Source organism: Bison bison, unplaced genomic scaffold (genome assembly GCF_000754665.1).
Source record: "Bison bison bison isolate TAMUID 2011002044 unplaced genomic scaffold, Bison_UMD1.0 scf7180017864053, whole genome shotgun sequence".
Taxonomy (NCBI): domain Eukaryota; kingdom Metazoa; phylum Chordata; class Mammalia; order Artiodactyla; family Bovidae; genus Bison; species Bison bison.
Window position 1 is genome coordinate 780,262 of NW_011494625.1, and position 18,210 is coordinate 798,471.

Sequence of the window (18,210 nt, forward strand, 5' to 3'; positions counted from 1 at the left end):
GGGTCTCGCTTCCACCCACTTCGGTTCCAGGGGCTGGAGCTCGGTCGCGTGGCCCCCAGGCTCTGCCCAGGGTGCAGAGGGTGGCGCAGGGCTTGATTTCCATGGAGCGTTTCCCCCACAGACACCCTTCCCACCAGCCTGGATGTGACCGGCCGGATTGTTGATGAAAGGAACAGTCTGTGTCATCGTTCCGATGACCGATTTGGTCTGATTCACACATTATGTCACAGAACTTCCATGTCCTTACACCCGTGGGACTGTGTTTTTAGCTTTGCCAACCGATAGCTTATTTTTATCCAGCTCTGTTCCCATGTCCGTTTAAGTTCCCCCTCCATCTGCTTTTATCTCTCAAATTTTGTATCCAAATGGCTAAAAATGCCTCGGATCCCTTGGGAAGAAGGGAGACAGTGGGCACGTTTAATTCCCGTGCTCCTATTTCCTTGTTCTATTCGCATCTCTTTCCTTCGGTTTAATACCATACGCCACTCTCTTTGGGGTCCAGAATAAACTATTTGAATATTTCGACTATCTGCATTACCTAGAGGCAGAGAAGGCAAGAGCAAGTCTGGGGGCTGGGAGGCAGAGAACCGCGGGAGGCCGTTTGCCTGAGGGGAGGAAGAAGGAAGGACAGGTAAACCACTTACAACACGGCAGTCAATGAGCCGGACTCAGTAGGTGTAATAAACCCTAAACCAGTTTTGTTTTTCACACCACTGCCTTCAGCAGGTTCTGTCTAATCTTCCTCCTCATTCAGGGTGAGGTTTCAAGCAGATCTCAGCCTTCTTGGTCGTTTGCAAGGGCGGTCCGGTCCGATGGCACAGCTTCCGTCTTCCGTCCAGCTTAACGCTGCTTCCCTCCCTGGGCTCAGAACGGGGTGCAGGGGTGGGAGCTGGCAGGTGGTGACCGGGGAGCGGGGGCAGCGGAGGGGAGCGCTGGGCGGGGAGGGGGGAGGCGAGGCGAGGCAAGGCCGGGAGAGGGCTTCTGTCACCGGAGAGCTGGAGCGCGGCGGCGGTGGTGGCTTCCGGGAGTGGCCAGTGTCCAAATGCTGACTTTTTTTCCTCAGAGGACTAAGATCCCGCTCGCTGCATGGCCAAAAAGAAAAAAGAAACAGCTTGGCGTCAGCCTGGCAGTCCTGAAGGGAACTGAACTGTGTGTTCGGGCCCGCCTTAAAGGCTGACTCTTCTCTGGGTGTAGGTGGTCACTAAGGAGATGGTCTCCTGCCGTGGAGACCACAGGCATGCCACTCTATAAACTGTAGACTGTGGGAGCAAGCCAAGGAAGGAAATAGCATCTTTCTAAGATTCTCCTATTGATTCGTTCGCTTTTTGGAAAGGTCAGAGAATACATCCACAGCAGTGAAACAACCCAATTAATGCTGCTGCTGCCACGTTGCTTCAGTCGTGTCCAACTCAGTGCGACCCCATAGACGGCAGCCCACCAGGCTCCCCCGTCCCTGGGATTCTCCAGGCAAGAACACTGGAGTGGGTTGCCATTTCCTTCTCCAATGCATGAAAGTGAAGTCGCTCAGTCGCTCAGTCGTGTCCGACTCTGCGACCCCATGGACTGCAGCCTACCCGGCTCCTCCGCCCATGGGATTTTCCAGGCAAGCGTACTGGAGTGGGGTGCCATCGCCTTCTCTGACACAATTAGTATCTACCCAATTCCAGCCAGTGATGAGCTCATCCAGCTCTCGTGTGTTGACAGGGGAGGTGGATGCTGTGGGTGGACAGGTGCAGAACAGAGCTGACGTCAGGGACGCGAGTTTCCAGCCAGTCTCAGTGGAGGCAAAGAGGTGCTTCTCAGCTTTTCCTCCGGGGATGGAATCCTGTTGGATTTTTAGTTTGTTTTATATGTCGTCTTTTAATTATGTTTCAGATAATGATGAAGAGAGATGCAATTTGGTTATGAGAGTAAATCTTAAAAGGCTCAGTGGCTCCTTTATCTACTGCCGAAAACAACTCCCACCAGGAAAGAGGGTTCCATTAATTGTCATTACTCGGGAATTACGGAATTAGAGCTGCTGACATTTCTTTTATCATTTGTATATTTAAGTGACAGTGGCATTACTTACTCTAAATTAAGTTCCTTTCACGGTTAAAAAATTATAAGTGTGACAAGAAATAGAGCACTGTTAACTTTTATTTTGGAACGCCGTCTTTCTAACAGAGGTAAAGGTACAGCTTTCAGACTAGAAGGCAGGAGGGTTATTCCTTGGCTCTGTAACAGAAGGGAATAGATAAGTGCATCGAAGTTAATTCTCCAGGAGTTTCAATAAGGGGGTGGAACGTTTAAAGGGCTTCCTGGGTGGCTCAGTGATAAAGAACCCGCCTGTAGTGCGGGAGATGTGGGTTTGATCCCTGAGTCCGGAAGATCCTCTGGAGAAGGGCATGGCAATCCCCTCCAGTATTACCGCCTGGGGAATCCCATGGACAGAGGAGCCTGGAGGGGGAGGCTACAGCCCCTGGGGTCACAGGTCGGACACGACTGATGGGACTTAGCATTCGCGCCACACTCAGAAGGAAGAGAACACTCTCCCACGGGGCTTCCCCCTGGCAGCCGGGCCTGGGCTGGGTTACTCTCACCACTTGGAGCCTCCCTGTGCATCTGACTCATGGTCAGTGGAGTCAGAGCCACAAGGCCCGTGGGATCTGTGGGCAGGCCAGCGCTGGCCCAAGGCCGCCTCCCTCCCGCCATTTGGGCTCCCGGGGTTACAGTCCCTCTTTCTGCTCCTTCCTTCCTGAAAGACATCTCAGTTCTAGGCGACTTGTTGCCTGTGGCCCAGTTTTGATGGCTCTTGTTAATAAGGCACCTTAACAATATCTGTGAAGCAGGTGGAAGCGTGTCCCAGCACTGACCGTTCTGCATGGAGTTTGACAGGCTTCCTTGAGTACCTGTTACGGACGTGGGTCAATCACATTCTGAAACTTGGTGTATGTAGAGTCCCCATTTAGTTGAAAGTGATTGTAATTGATGATCATCTTAGTGCATGTAACATGTGATTCGGTTTTTATAAAGTCTCCCATATACATTGTGGAATTATATTGTTACCTGAAGTTCTGTGTGTAATTCAGGCAATTCAAAACAGAATAACAGCACTCAAAGAAAAGCAACTTCTGCCTCAACAATGGAAGATGAGCAAAGCTAGTGAACTGTTAAGGGGCCAGTGTTTGCTCACTGAAAACCTGTGCTGGCAGGGCGCTGCACAGTAGTCCTTGATTCTCCTGAGTTCTAGGGCCTTAGATTGAAATGGGAGGGAAAGGGTTAAAGGAGAAAACTGCTGTCGTTTGGTGGCCAGTCAAAGGGAGGTATCGGAGGTAGGATGTGAGTCGTCGGTGGGTTATACTCCAGTTAATGTATTTAGATTTTTGTTGTTACTGTTTAGTCCCTGAGTTGAGTCCAGCTCTTTGTGTCCCCATGGACTGCAGCGGGCCAAGCTCCTCTGTCCTCTGCCATCTCTCAGAGTTTGCTCAAACTCCCGTCAGCTGAGTCGGTGATGCCATCCAACCATCTCATCCTCTGTCACCCTGTTCTCTTCCTGCCCTCCCTCAGTCTTTCCCAGCATCAGAGTCTTTTCCAATGAGTTGGCTCTTCACATCAGGTGGCCAAAGTATTAGAGCTGTTCTTTAGTTTTTAACTCTTCGTAAATGCTAAGCAAGGCAAGGCTGTTCCCTTGATATTTTCAAAAGGCTCTAGACCACCCTGTACTGTCGTCAGCTTGGTCAACTCAACTCCGTTTCATGTCTCTGCTGCTTTGTGTTCCCCCCTTGTGGGAAGGATGTGGATTTTTCGGACATAGGTCCCTGAAGGGAACTGGAGACGTTATGAGGAGCGTTCTGGCTGGACACAACCCTGCCCTGGGGCATTGGTTCAGGCGCTGCTGGTCAGCATTTGCGCCAAAAATCGCTAATGAGAACTAATGGGCCCCTCTGTACACACAGCTCAGGGACCGCGACTCCACGCTCTGTGGTGACCGAAATGGGAAGGAAGTCCAAAAACAAGATGGGGTGTATGTACATGCAGCCGACTCTCTTTACTGTACAGCAGAAACCAACTCAACATTGTAGAGCAGCTGGAGACAAGAAAAACTTCCTTAAAAAATGACCCATTAAAACAACAACAACAACAACAAAAGGTTCCGTTACAATGTTGATTAGAATCCAGCCCAGCTCAGACCATACGAAGGAACACAGTTTTCGTGGCCTGTAGAGGCTAGTCCCAGGCTGTTCCCGCCCGTGGTAAAGTTCTCTTCAAAGAGGGCCGCCTCTGGACCGTGTGAAGGACTTGCCGACCGAAGCGCTCGGAGCCGAGGCCGAACACACCTAGAGAAAGTTCTCAGGCGGGAGAGCAGTCTCTGGGCTCAGCTCGAAAAGTCAATCATCCGGTGACAAGCCTCTGCGGAAGCGGCTCAAGAATTGTAGCAGGAACGTGGGGGATCAAGGACTCAGTCTGTGACAGGGGGAAAGAAATCAGAATTTATGTAGCTGCACTGGCCTTCCCAGGCCTGCCTATGGACGCGTGTGTCACACTGGGATGCTGCGGGCTTCTGTCCCTGTGTGGCTGTCTTCACAACTAACGGTCAAGGGCAGTGGAGGCTTTTTGTCCCCAGCAGCTACTCCACACGAGCCCTGTCAGCTCACGCCGCAGGCCCCGTGTGTACTGGTCAGGACCACTGTGAAAGGCACGCTCAGAGTGACGAAAAGCCTTCAGAAAAGCCTGCTGATATTTTTAAGCAACTACTTATGCAAATCATTTTAGTAGCTTTCATGGAATAATGACTAAGTCCATCAGGAAACGAGCAGTTACAAAGCAAAAAGCACACAAACATAAGCATAATTGGAACGGAAGTCTCTTATGTTTTGAAATACTTTGAACAGAGCCTCTTGAAGTTAATGTTTCATTGGATATATACTTGACGTAAAAAAAATAAATAAAAGGTAGATTTGAGTCCCAGTGTCTGTGATCTTGCTAAAGTGGTGTTTATTTTTTAAACATAGCTAAGAATACCAGTCTGACATCCCCTCTAGGGTCGTTGTGAGGATCAGAGTCAAGATAATTGAGGTGAAGTACTTTGTAACTGGTAAAGTCCTATAAAATATGAATACTAATTGCTAGGTTGTTTCAGCGTTTCTTGTCACAGTTATTTTGGGAAAGTGTCATTTCATTGAGCCAAAGAATTCCTACAAATCAGCCGCTATTGACAGGGAAGTACTTAATAAAAATATCTTTCCAGTATGTAATGGTTAAAAGTTTTAATTTGACCCTGGGCTTTGCCAGGTGGCTCAGACAATAAAGAATCTGCCTGCAATGCAGGAGATCTGGGTTCGATCCCTGAGATTCCCTGGAGGAGGGCATGGCAATCCACTGTAGTGTTCCTGCCTGGAGAATCCCATGGACAGAGGAGCCTGGCAGGCTGCAGTCCACGGGATCACAAAGAGTCAGACATGATGGAGCGACTAACACAGTTTTCACTTTTGCAGCAGAGCAGCCTGTGAGAGGAAACGTGGGGTGCAGGGTTCAGTCACGGGGGAAGACAGTGAGATGGAGGAGGAGGGGTTGGTGCAGAAGCAGCTCAGATGCTGGGTCCCGGAAGCCACGGCCCAGGCCTGCCACTGGCTTGTCTGGACGAGGCCGGTGACGGTGAAGAAGGCAAGGGGAGGGGACAGGGCATTCTGTTTTCCTGTTACTCCTTCTTTTGAGTCCCAGTCGCTTCTTTCTGAGGTGTCTTTTCAGAAATAGCATCTCGCATATCGCCTCATACTGTGATAGATAAACTCTCTCACGGATTTAAAGTCACTGCCTGTATCAAAAACTTCATTTTTAAGTATGAAATTCTTCCATTAACATAACCCGTTTAAATGAAGTCAATAAGTTAAAAAGTGGAAAAGTCTCTGAGCCCTGTTTCCTGTTGCTCACTCCTTTCCTCTCCGTGTGTGAGCCCTTGTATGCGCGCGGGAAGCTGGTCCAGCCCCCCAGGGGTGTCAGTGATGGAAGCCAGCCCCCATTCCCAGCCCGCGGATCAGACGCTGCCCACAGAATCCGACAGCAAACAGTAAACGTGACAAATGTGAAAAGTTGTAGAGTCTTAGAAGGTGGTGTTCTCTGAAGAAAACAGAGCAGAGTAAGGGGATTCATTGCTGAAAATCCTTCTAAGAAGGTCAGCTTCCGTATAAAACTGAAATCATATGAGATAGGAGTCCGGAGATGGGAAGTTCAAAAGCAGGAAGAGGAGGAGGAGGAGGAGGAGGAGGACATCTAACTGCCTCCCATCTGGAACGTTCTATTTAACTGAGGGTGCTTCTTTCCAGTCAGTTTTCTGCTCCAGAGATTTTCGTTTACTGGAACTTCCAGTTCTGGAATGTAGAAAAAAAGGAAAAAAAAAAAAACGCTGCCTTAAACCCCTGTCAGCCCAGGAGCACCTGGCAACAGATTACCACTGAGGAGTGCCAAAGGCCTGAGAATTAGACCTGCCCAGATGACGGTGCCTCCGAGTGTCTGGTTAGTTACGGCTCTCTCTCTCCCATAAAGAATTGAGGTGCCGTGTAAAAGTATGTGCAGGAGGATAGAATAAGTAGTTCAGATAATCAGGACGAAGAGGATGTAAGGATAAGAAAGTGGAACTGGAGCGAGAGATGCACGGGGCCGCGTCACCATTCTCAGAGGTGACCCGTAAGGATGGCTGTGCGCTTCCACGGGGCGGAGTGAGGAGTGAGCATCAGTTATGTAAAGTCGAGATACCCTCACAGTGAAAACGATCCAGTTGTTTGGGAGAAGAAAAGAAGCTTTTCCTGTTAGCATTTTCTCAGACCTGAGATCAGTTTATTTCATGAAGACTTGTAGGGACGACTCAGTGACCTAGTGACCAGCACTCTGGACAAGGAGCTCCTGCACCTTCCGAACGTGATGGGCCAGACAGCTCAGAGGTGGTGGTTTAGTTGCTCAGTCGTGTCCAACTCTTGCAACCCTATGGACTGCAGCCCGCCAGGCTCATCTGTCCATGGGATTCTCCAGGTAAGAATCCTGGAGTGGGTTGCCATTTTGCAGGGGTGCAGTTCAGAAGAGGCAGATCTCAATGGGACCAAAGCAAAGTGTTTCAAAAATAGAATTTGATGCAGCTCAGCCCATAGACGTCCTTCCTTGCAGCCCTTCCTGGTGATTGGCCGTCAGCAGCAGGCTTTGCAGTAAGAATGAGTGTGAGTCAGAGGTGGTGGGCAGTGGAGGAAGCTGGAGGCTGCTCCTCCTGAGGGCCTCGTCCTTGAGCGTTCACGTACGACGTGCTGCGGTCTTAGGTGCTGACGGGATGGCCCCTCGCTGCTCTGCGTCCGGGGTCCTCTCAGGCCTGTCCTCATTGGCAGCCAGGAGGCCCCCGCGTCACACCCACCCTGACTTTTTGTATAGTGTGATCTTCCTAAATGCATCTCTTGGTTACCTTTCAAATATGATGCGGGCCTGCTTAGTCCCTTCAGTCGTGTCCTAAATGCATCTCTTGGTTACCTTTCAAATATGATGCGGGCCTGCTTAGTCCCTTCAGTCGTGTCAACCCCATGGACTATAGCCCTCCAGGTTCCTCTGTCCATGGGATCCTCCAGGCAAGAATCCTGGGGTGGGTTACTGTGGCCTCCTCCAGGGCATCTTCCCAACCCAGGGATTGAACCTGCCTCTCTTAGGTCTCCTGCATTAACAGGTGGGTTCTTTACCACTAGCTTCACAGGGGAGGCCCTTTGTTCTTATAACCTCGCCGGAATAGACAGAAGTTATTTCATTCAGCCGTGAGAATTTTTATCTGAAATGTTTCTTCTCACGCGTTATATAAAAGGCGTATATAAAAGCCTGTTCTCCATTCGCCCAGTTACTTCCCCTAAAAGGACAGACGGCTACTGCTTTTTTTTTCTATCCATAATATTCCACCGTATGGATATAGTGGGGTTTATTCAAGCCGCGTCCTTCATGGACGCTTGGGTTGTTTACTGTCTTGTTATAAACAATGCTGCAGTAAACAGCCTTATACATCCGTGGCTTCCTGTGCGTGGGAAGCAGCCTGGTGGTCAAAGTGGCAGAGTGGTGTGTCTGTGACTAAGGACGGCAACAGGGTGATGCTCCTTGGGTCTGGGGGTGAAAAGCCCCCACGTGTGCCTGCTCTCAGCATATGAAAGGCCGTGGTTTCCCTTGGCTTTGGTGTCAAGTATGCGATGAGATGTTTTTATTTTTGCCAGTCAAATAAATAAAAAATGGTAATCTGGTACACTTTTGTTTTTCTTAAGTAAACTTTTCATTTGCTTAAGAATCATTTTTTTTCTCCCTTTTTGTGCACATCTTCCTATTCTTTGCCTGTCTGAATAATGAGGTTGTTTTTCTTTTTCTTACCTACCGTTGGGGGCTGCATGTCGTTCTTATCTTGCTCTAGGAAAGTTTCAGCGGATAAGGAAGCTGGGGAGGGTAATGAATGAAAGAAGCAGAGCTAAGAACTAAAAACTGCTGCATGTTAAATAGATTCAAATACACTAAACCTACTGTTCTTTCAGCTGTGGGTGCTGGGCTCAGATGGTTGGCTTTATCTAAAAATTTTATAATAAAATGTAAAGGATTTAATAATTAAGGAAAAAGTCTAACTCACAGAGCAACATTAATATTCCACCTATCTTTTATTAATTTGCGAAGACAGTTCAGAAACATGTTTTAAACATATTTTAAAACTATTAACCTTATAATCTTTGAACATCACACTTTATCATCATTATTTTTATTTTACATTACAACCCTTATTTGTCCCTATATTAAAGAGTGGTATCATAGTACATACTCATTTTCAGATAGACATTTTTTATAAGCTCATGATAAACATTCACTGTGTAAACGCTCCTTGCCTCTGGTCGCCACCCGCTGAGGTCCTTTCCGGGTGTCAGGAGTGGGATGGACCTGTGGCCCCTCGTGCCCTTTAACCCTCTTTCTGGTCTCCTCTCCCCACTGCAGCCGGAGCTCAGGACCGGATCGGCTGGGCCTTCGGGCTGGGGCTGGAGCGGCTGGCCATGATCCTCTACGACATCCCCGACATCCGCCTCTTCTGGAGTCAGGATGAGCGCTTCCTGAAGCAGTTCCGCGTGCCGGACATCAACCAGAAGGTGACGTTCCAGGTGAGTGCGGCAGGCGTCCCGTGAGCACGGTGATGGGTCACGCGCCGTAAAGAGTACCAGTGAGTTTAAAGGTAATGTGACCTTGGAAAGTGTTTTCAATAGAGATTCATAAACACACGAGATCCATGGACCTTCTAAAATTATATACTGATAAAAGGGGATTTATCAAGCCTGTTAGTCTAAGCAGGGAACCAACTTTGGGTTCATTAATGTCTGTTTTTCATGAAATATCCATCTTTATCACTGATGATACTTTTACAGTTCAGTTTTTTGGTTTTTTTTTTTTTTATGCTAATCTAGACACATTGATTTTCTTACGATTAGTGTTTGAAATGTGCATTTTTTTCATCATTTTATTTTCAGTTTCTGTCTTTATATTAAAAGCATGTCTCTTGTAAACATCTGGGTCTTTTGTAAACCCATATTTAATTGGGGTGTTGACTCTTTGTTACACTCAGTATATTACATGGGATATTCTTGGGGTTAATTTTTATTATATCTTTAATTCTTATCCATTTTCCTTTTCTGTTCTTTTTCTTTATTTGGAAATTGAGGTTTTGTGTGGGGGGTTGTTTGTATTATATTTTATTACTCTATTGCTGTTTAGTTTCTCAATTTTATATTATTTTTAAGTGGTTATTCTACATTACAGTAGGCATAATTAACTCATCACACTTTACTGTGAGTAACCAAAGAGTACTACAACTCCATGAAACATATAATGTTACAATACTGATTCTGTTTACTCTTTTTCTTGTATTATTACTGTCATATTTTATTTCTCTGTATAGTATAATCCCACAATACATTGCTCTATTTGCTTCAAATAGCCATTGTCCTTCAAAGAAATTTAAAAATGTATTTTTCTTGATATCTGCCCATTCCTCACTGCCCTTCATGACTTTTTTCAGTAATCATTTTCTGTAAGTCTGAAGGACTTGCTTTACCGTTTCTCGTAGTGCAGCGTGAATTTTCCCGGCTTTTGTTTGGAAATGCCTTTGTTTCATCTTTATTTTATATTAGTAATATTTTCCATGGATATAGGTGTCCAGGTTGCCAATATTTGTGCTTGCTCTATTTTTTCCTCTTAGTTCTTTAAAATGTGTCATTTCGTTGCCTCTATCTTTTCACTTTGGTTTTTGGCAGGTTGACCTGTGTGTGACTTTCTGTCTGTTATCTTGCTTGGGGCTTCAGTGTGTTGAATTAGTGCTTTTCAACCCTTTTTGAAAAGCCTCACCTCTCTTCCAACAATTCTTTCTTTCTTTCTATGCCTTTCAGACTGTGACTACGTGTGTATCAGCACATTTGGGTTTGTGCCACAGAACTCTGATGCCCAGGGTGTGCTTTTTATTGTTGACTTTTTCCCCACTGTGTGCTTTATCGTGGGTAGTTTTTCTCGTCTTATCTTTGGGTTTCCTCGTCTTCTCTGTTGCATCCACGTAACCACTAAGCCCCTCCAGCGAGTTTTCATTCCAACTTTGTACTCATCATTTCTCCAGTTTCTACTTGCATCCTTTTGACTGATGAAATGCTCCATCTCTTCATCCATTTTGTACAGTTTCCCTTAAATTCTTCAGCCTGTTCATGACGGTGATTTTTAAGTCTTGGTCTGTTATTTCCGAGCTTTCAGTTCTCTGTTGTTCTCCTTTTAGTCTTCTTTTCTTCTTAGTAATGGGTCACATTTTGCTGCTTCTTTACTCGTCTTCGTTTTTAAATGTTGGCAACACGTATCCTCAGGAAGCCTTACCCTCTCCCCGGGCAGGCAGCGAAGGCAGTGAAGCCAGATCCCTTTGTCATGACCAGGAGTCGAACTGGATTTTGCGTCTCCTTAAGTTTGTGTAAGAAACTTAACTTCTGGCGGAGGAGGGTGGGGCGGTTAGGATGTGATAGCTGAGACAGTAGATCTCTGTAAAATGCTTTGTGAATTATAGATCACAGAGAGCTACTTCCTAATGACTCCCTTATAATTAGTATCTATTGACTATATTGTGTCAGTTTCCCGTGGCTAACGTTACAAATTACCACAAAGCTAGCAGGTTCAACCCATACATCTCTCTTATTTTACAGCCCCGGAGGTCAGGAATTCAGTCAGTCTGCCAGGCTCAGGCTCAGGGGCAGCGGGGCGGGGCCCCCAGAGGCTCCAGGGGAGACCCTCCCCTCCTCCTGCCTGGGTCAGCTTCTGGGCGGACCTCGATCCTTGACCCCTGACTGCATCGCACCGCGTCCCTACCTTTCCTTCCCTATGTGGCCGCTCTGCCTTCCCTCTACGCATTTGTCTCTTCTCACAAGGGCCCTTGCGACAAGCTTATCTCTACGCACTAAGATGTTTTCTTCGCCGCATCCGTGAAGTAGTCTTGGAGTGTCAGGTAACAGATCCACGGGTTCCTCGGATGAGGAAGTGGACATCTTTGGGGGTCGTTGTTCAGCCCATCACATACACTTTTCCTTTTTTAAACAAAGCATTGTTTGTTTGTTCATTTAGCTGCGCCGGGCCTTAGCTGTGGCACGTGGGGTCTTCAGCTGTGGTGTGTGGACTCTTGTTCCCTGACCAGGGATTGAACCCAGGCCCCCCTTGCTTGGGAGCGCAGAGTCTTAGCCACTGGACCACCAGGGAAGGTCTGCATATACCTTTTTCTGTTCCATTTCCATCATGGCAAATTGCTTGCTTCAGATAGAATAGAGGAGATTTTGTCGTTAGGCGTAAGAAAGATAGATAATATGAAAGTGTGAGCAGTTTCTGACCATTTGTGTGGAGTGGTCATGGGTCTATACATGAAGGAAGTAGGGACTCCTTTGTCACTTACTGACGTTGGCCTGTCTGAGGAAGAACATGTAACATGATTATAAACGATGGTGAGGCTGAGTCTGAAGGCACAAAGCGTTGGCCGATGCCAGCCATTCAGTGATGGTGAGAGGTGGGTCTCCTGTTGCCCGTCGTCTCTGAGGCCGGTCGTAGTTAGACTCCTGGGAAGCCATCAGTCGGTCGCTGGTCTCCCTGGGGTACCAGGCATCAGCTGCGAGCACTGCTGTGGGACGACTGCGAGTTTCTTCCGGCCAAGGTTGGCCGTTTCCCCTTATTTTGTGTCTTCCCACGGTCATGGTTCAGGGCCCCGTAGTCTGTGCATTAATTTATTTAGTGCCTTATGACACTTGTCATTTTTTGGGTGCTGGGTTCAAGTCCTGGGACCAGATAGTTTGCCTGTATCATAGCTCTCATTCTTCAGGATCTGCTGGGGGTGAAGTCTATTAGCCCATTGTATAGACAGTGAAACTTGAGCCTTGGAACCAACAAGGAACTCAGCCCCAAGAACTCTGCTAGCAAGTCACAGAGCTAGGATTTTCACTAAAGCCGACTCCAGGGAGCTCCTAGTATTGAACTGGTAAAATCTCGTTTCCTAGACGAAGCACTGCTCTGGATTCAATGAGATGAAATGGACAGTTTCTGACTTCAAGCTGTTTTCAATCTGGAAAAGGAGACAGATTTATCAAGAGATGGCTTCCCCCATGTCTCAGTGATAAAGAATCCACCTGCAGTGCAGAAGACACGGTTCCACCCCTGGGTTGGGGAGATCCCCTGGAGAAGGAAATGGCAACCCACTCCAGTATTCTTGCCTGGGAAATCCCATGGACAGAGGAGACTGGTGGGCTACAGTCCATGGAGTCGCAAAAGAGTCGGACATGACTGAGCTACTAAACAACAAAATTATAAGTAATATGAAGTGCAGTGAAGGGCTGCACACAGGTGAATGTAGAGTTTTGCTAATACTGACCAGTGTAGGCAGGGATCAAAATTTTCATCTTTTTTTAATCCTATTTTGCTAGTTAATTCTCGGAATCCTTCCACGTCTCTCCAGAATTGTATCAGGACTTGAGCCTGTGATTACTTGCTAATCTCCGGGACTTGGAATAGTTCCTAGATCCGGTTTCTCTGTCATTACCATAAATGTTGTCTGGTAGAGACTCAGTGCAGGATTATGCGGTGTTTCCTCATTCTCTTCCCAGATAAATCCAGCTTCGAGAATCCCATCAGCTTCATTATGTTGTGGTGAAATTAGTGGATCTCATTTTTCTTCCCACTGTTTCCCTGTGCATTTTTTTCCATCTCGCCTCCCCAAAAAAAGCACATAAATATTTTTCTTCTGCAGGAAGGAGGATATTTATCCTAGAAGAAAGTCATAGAAAATCACAGGCGCTGGGGGAGATGACCAGCCACAGGACCATTTGTTTGTGCCCTGTAGTCATTGTTGACAGTTGGACGTGGAGAGATGCAGCGAGCAGGATGGACCCATTTGCCATGGGAGCCGTCCTGGTGCATTTATGTAAAGCCTTCATCGCAGTGAGCATCTCGTCCATGCTGACTGGTGCTCCTGCTGTCCCGACCTCCACAGCCACTGGGCGAGGCGGCCACGGTCCCCTCGTGACTCCTGCCCTTCCTGCCCGGTTTCCACCTCCGCCTTGCTTTGCCCGCCTTGGGTGTGAGGATGTTTCACGGACCCTCGGTCTGTTGAGTCCCGTTGGATTGTGACCCTGTGTCTGTCCCGGGGCCTCTGTCGTCAGAGGCTTGTGGATTTATGACTGCTTTTTATCTTTGTGAAAGCAAAATAAAGGGCAGCCACCACACATTTCTTCCTTATTTAATGCACTTTTAAAACAGTAAGAGTGAGGTCCTCAGATCTTCTGGTAAAGATTGGACAGTTACGTTGTGTGACCTTTATATGCACACACGTTCAACATCCTTGTTACAACTTTCTGGCCATTAACCCAACGAAGCTGTCCAACAGCTTCCTGTTTGTCGACACCACCAGGTGCGTGCATGCTCAGTCGCGTCCGACTGTTGTGACCGCGTGGACTGCAGCCCGCCAGGCTCCTCTGTCCTTGGGATTTTCCAGGGAAGAATACCGGAGTGGGCTGTCATTTCCTCCTCCAGGGGCTGTCTTCCCGACCCAGGGAGCAAACTTGTGTCTTTTGAATCTCTTGCATTGCAGGCAGATTCTTTACCACTAGAACCACTGGGGAATCCAAATTAAGGAAGGCCCAGTCCTACCAGGACTGAGCGGCTTCACATTCACTTTTCACTTTCATGCATTGAAGAAGGAAATGGCAACCCACTCCAGTATTCTTGCCTGGAGAATCCCAGGGACAGAGGAGCCTAGTGGGCTGCCATCTTTGGGGTCGCACAGAGTTGGACACGACTGAAGCGACTTAGTAGCAGCATCAACAGCAGTCTTACCTTAAGCATGGATTGTAGCCCACCAGGGCAAGAATACTGGAGTGGGTTGCCATTTGCTTCTCTGGGGCCTCTTCCTGCCCCAGGGATTGAGCCTGGGTTTCCTGCACCGCAGTCAGACTCTCTACCATCTGAGCCACCTGGGAAGCCATAATGCTCCCCTTGCCTGGACCTGGCTGTGCCTGTTTTCCTACGTCAGTGGCATGGGAGGCGTGGACAGGATGTGGCTATGGGATGTGATTTTCTCTGTTTGAAACAGTGTAGAAATCCAGGTCGTCCGGGCACGTGCACCTGAGTTAACTTACAGTGGCCAAAGGGAAAAGGCTGGACTGCCGACCTCAAGGGGCTCAGCCTGGGATGTGCCTCTCGGAGCAATCATTGGAATACCAGAGCCAGTTCAGGTGGAAATTTCAAGGTTTTTATTAATGTTCTGGGGAGCGAATAAAACCGAAGTAATTTACGTTGCTAAGTTATTAGTCATGAAAGGTAAGCGTGTTGTTGTGTATGTCTAATTTGCCTCATCCTGAATGAAAGGAGAAACAAAACTCCTCACAGTTTCAGTTAGTGGTGAGCTGAACCAAGTAACTGAATAACTCCGTTATTCACAGGATGAAGGAAGCATTTGGGTTCATCTGTAACTTAAAGTCAGCCTGTATTTAGACTGAGAAATGAGAATTACTTTGTGATTCCATTATCACACAGCTTTTTTTTTTTTTTTCAACTGTGCACTTCAGTTGGCGTTTTGTATGTATAATCTTGTGATCTTAAAAATGAAGAATGGTTAACATAAGCATTCATTTATATTGTGGATAGCTTAATTATTCCTTCCATCACTTGGCTGAGTAATGAATCAAATGTTTTCTTTCCATTTGAGGGAAGAATTTATTTTCTCAAGGGCCTCCCTGTGAGATTTATAAATTACAATCAGAGACTGTAATTCACGACCAAGGATAGTGGATTATAAATAGATGACCCTTGTAGAGTCCGTTCGGCAGAGTGTGAACTCTTGTTTAATCAGTGGATGAAGAGCAAGTAGCTATGGTATATTTATCTGTATTCATTTTTAATATTATGAAATCTTCTAAACATACAAACATTTATTTTTCTGATTTGACTTTTTAATAACATAGAACTGTGTACCCTCCACCCAGCAAATATGCTGGGATTTACCACAGATCCCTGTAAAGAAGAAAAGCATTTGAAATGTATTTGACACACCCATGCCTCCCTGATGGACCCCTCTTCCTGCTTTCTTCCCCAGAGGTGACCTCTGCCTTTGGTTTGATGTTTGCCATCCTCAGGTTATTACTGCAGTTTGCATATATATATATATATATAAAGTTTGTAGGATTGCTTCAAAATGACACTGGACAGCCACAGTAGCTAAAAAATAGAAATTCACCACCTGGAACTAATGCAACATTGTAAATCAGTTATTGTTCTATAGAAAATTTAAAAATTAAATTTTAAATAAAGAAGTAGAAATTCAGGGAGATTTAATGAGGAATTTGATGAGCATATTCTACAATGTGTATTGCAATGCAGAGAATCCAAAACAGCCAAATAACTAAGCTGAAGGACTTGCTTCTCTGATGTCAAGTCTTTTTTACAGTAATTGTAAGAGTGTGGACCCAAGCCAAGGCAGACACAGAGGCCCGTGAAAGGCAGTCGGGAGCCCAGAAACACAGCTTTGTATTATTTCTGGCCTCCTGACATGGCCTGCACTATAGAACCCACAGGAGGAGGCGACGTCTGTGCAAACCAAGCACGGATAATTGAGAATCCATATGGGAAAAAAAATGAAATTCGACCCCAGACTCCTAATTATTCAAAAACGAATTGCAGGGGTTTGCAGATCTAAGTGGAAAAGGCAATTTATCAGCTACTGACTGTGAAAAAGTCACTTTGCCCTGAATGATCCTTTGATTCTTATTGGAGTAGACTGAACTGGGGAGATTGAACCAAATGAACTGTGATGATGTAAAATTAAAGCCTAATTAAATGTCTGATCTTGAAAGTTTGTGAATAAGTATTTATTTAAAGTGATTGCTGTAGGTTTTTTTTGTAAAGCTTTTTTTTTTTTTTAAATCAAATTAGGGATATTTCCTTCTATTTCTAGTTTGCTAAGAGTTTTTATCATAAATGACTTAAAATTTACAAACACTTTAGTATATTTTGAGGGCTTCCCCGGGGACTCAGATGGTAAAGAACCTGCCTGCCAATGCAGGAGATCCCATGGTTCAATCCCATGGTTGGGAAGATCCCCTGGAGAAGGGAATGGCAACCCACTCCAGTATTCTTGCCTGGAAAATCCCATGGACAGAGGAGCCTGGCCGGCTGCAGTCCAGGTGATCACAAAAGAGTCAGACACGACTGAGCGAGTAACAACAACAACCCCCTACCTCACAGGCCTTGGAACCCACTTCATTTCCTTTCTCTTTGAATTGATCACTGTAGGGAGTTCATCTGTGTGCATCTTTTTGTGACGTGTTTTGCTTATTCCTTCATCTGTGGTTGGACACTTGAGTTGCCCCCTACCCTTTGACTGTTGTGAAACAATCCCACTATAAACATAGGGATATAGTTATCTCTTCAAGACCCCACTTTCAATTCTCTTGGGAACTCTTCCCCAGACGTGGGATTGCTGGATCATAGACTAATTCTCTTTTTAGGTCTTTTGATGAACTGTCACACTGCTTCCCACCACGGCTGCACCATGTTACATTGCCACCGACAGAGCACAGTTCCAATTTCCCTTGTTTGCCAAAAATTATTATCTTCTGTCTTTTTTAATATAGTAGCCATCCCAGTAAGCGTGAAGTTATATCTCATTGTGTTTTGATGCGTTTCCTTAATGATCTGTGATGTTCAGCATCTTTCTACGTACCTGTTGACCATTTCTTTTGTCTTAAGCCAGTCTCCCAAGGGCTGCTGGTCACTCAGTCCCGGCCTTGGTGACGAAAGAGCTGCCGGCCATTCTCGAGGTCCGGCCACAGTCTGCTATGGGTGACTGTGATGGTTCAGTTCAGTTCAGTCGCTAAGTCGTGTCAGACTCTTTGCGACCCCATGAATCACAGCACGCCAGGCCTCCCTGTCCTTGACTTCCCTGGTGGCTCAGAGGTTAAAGCGTTTGCCTCCAGTGCGGGAGACCCAGGTTCAATCCCTGGGTCAGGAAGATGCCCTGGAGAAGGAAATGGCAACCCACTCCAGTATTCTTGCCTGGAGAATCCAATGGACAGAGGAGCCTGGTAGGCTACAGTCCAGGAGGTTGCAAAGAGTCGGACATGACTGAGCGACTTAACTTTCAGGCCTCCCTGTCCATCACCATCTCCCGGAGTTCACTCAAACTCACGTCCATCGAATCGGTGATGCCATCCAGCCATCACATCCTCTGTCGTCGCCTTGTCCTCCTGCCCGTAATCCTTCCCAGGATCAGAGTCTTTTCTAGTGAGTCAACTCTTTGCATGAGGTGGCCAAAGTATTGGAGTTTCAGCTTCAACATCAGTCCTTCCAATGAACACCCAGGACTGATCTCCTTTAGAATGGACTGGTTGGATCTCCTTGCAGTCCAAGGGACTCTCAAGCGTCTTCTCCAACACCGCACTTCAAAAGCATCAATTCTTCGGCACTCAGCTTTCTTTACAGTCCAACTCTCACATCTATACATGACCACCGGAAAAACCATGGCCTTGACTAGACGGACATTTGTTGGCAAAGTAACGTCTCTGCTTTTGAATATGCTATCTAGGTTGGTCATAACTTTCCTTCCAAGGAGTAAGTGTCTTTTAATTTCATGGCTGCAGTCACCATCTGCAGTGATTTTGGAGCCCCAAAAAGTAAAGTCTGACACTGTTT

At 46.6% G+C, this 18,210-nt stretch overlaps 1 protein-coding gene across 2 annotated transcripts in view; it reads left to right on the forward strand.

The window, feature by feature from the left end:
- The window catches only part of FARS2 (phenylalanyl-tRNA synthetase 2, mitochondrial), a 302,230-nt gene that overhangs the window by 149,579 nt on the left and 134,441 nt on the right, over window positions 1-18,210 (forward strand). For both annotated transcript variants that reach the window (XM_010835831.1, XM_010835830.1), the window contains one exon: window positions 8,968-9,128. In XM_010835831.1, the coding sequence (XP_010834133.1) occupies window positions 8,968-9,128 (161 nt within the window). The remainder of the gene's footprint in view (window positions 1-8,967; window positions 9,129-18,210) is intronic.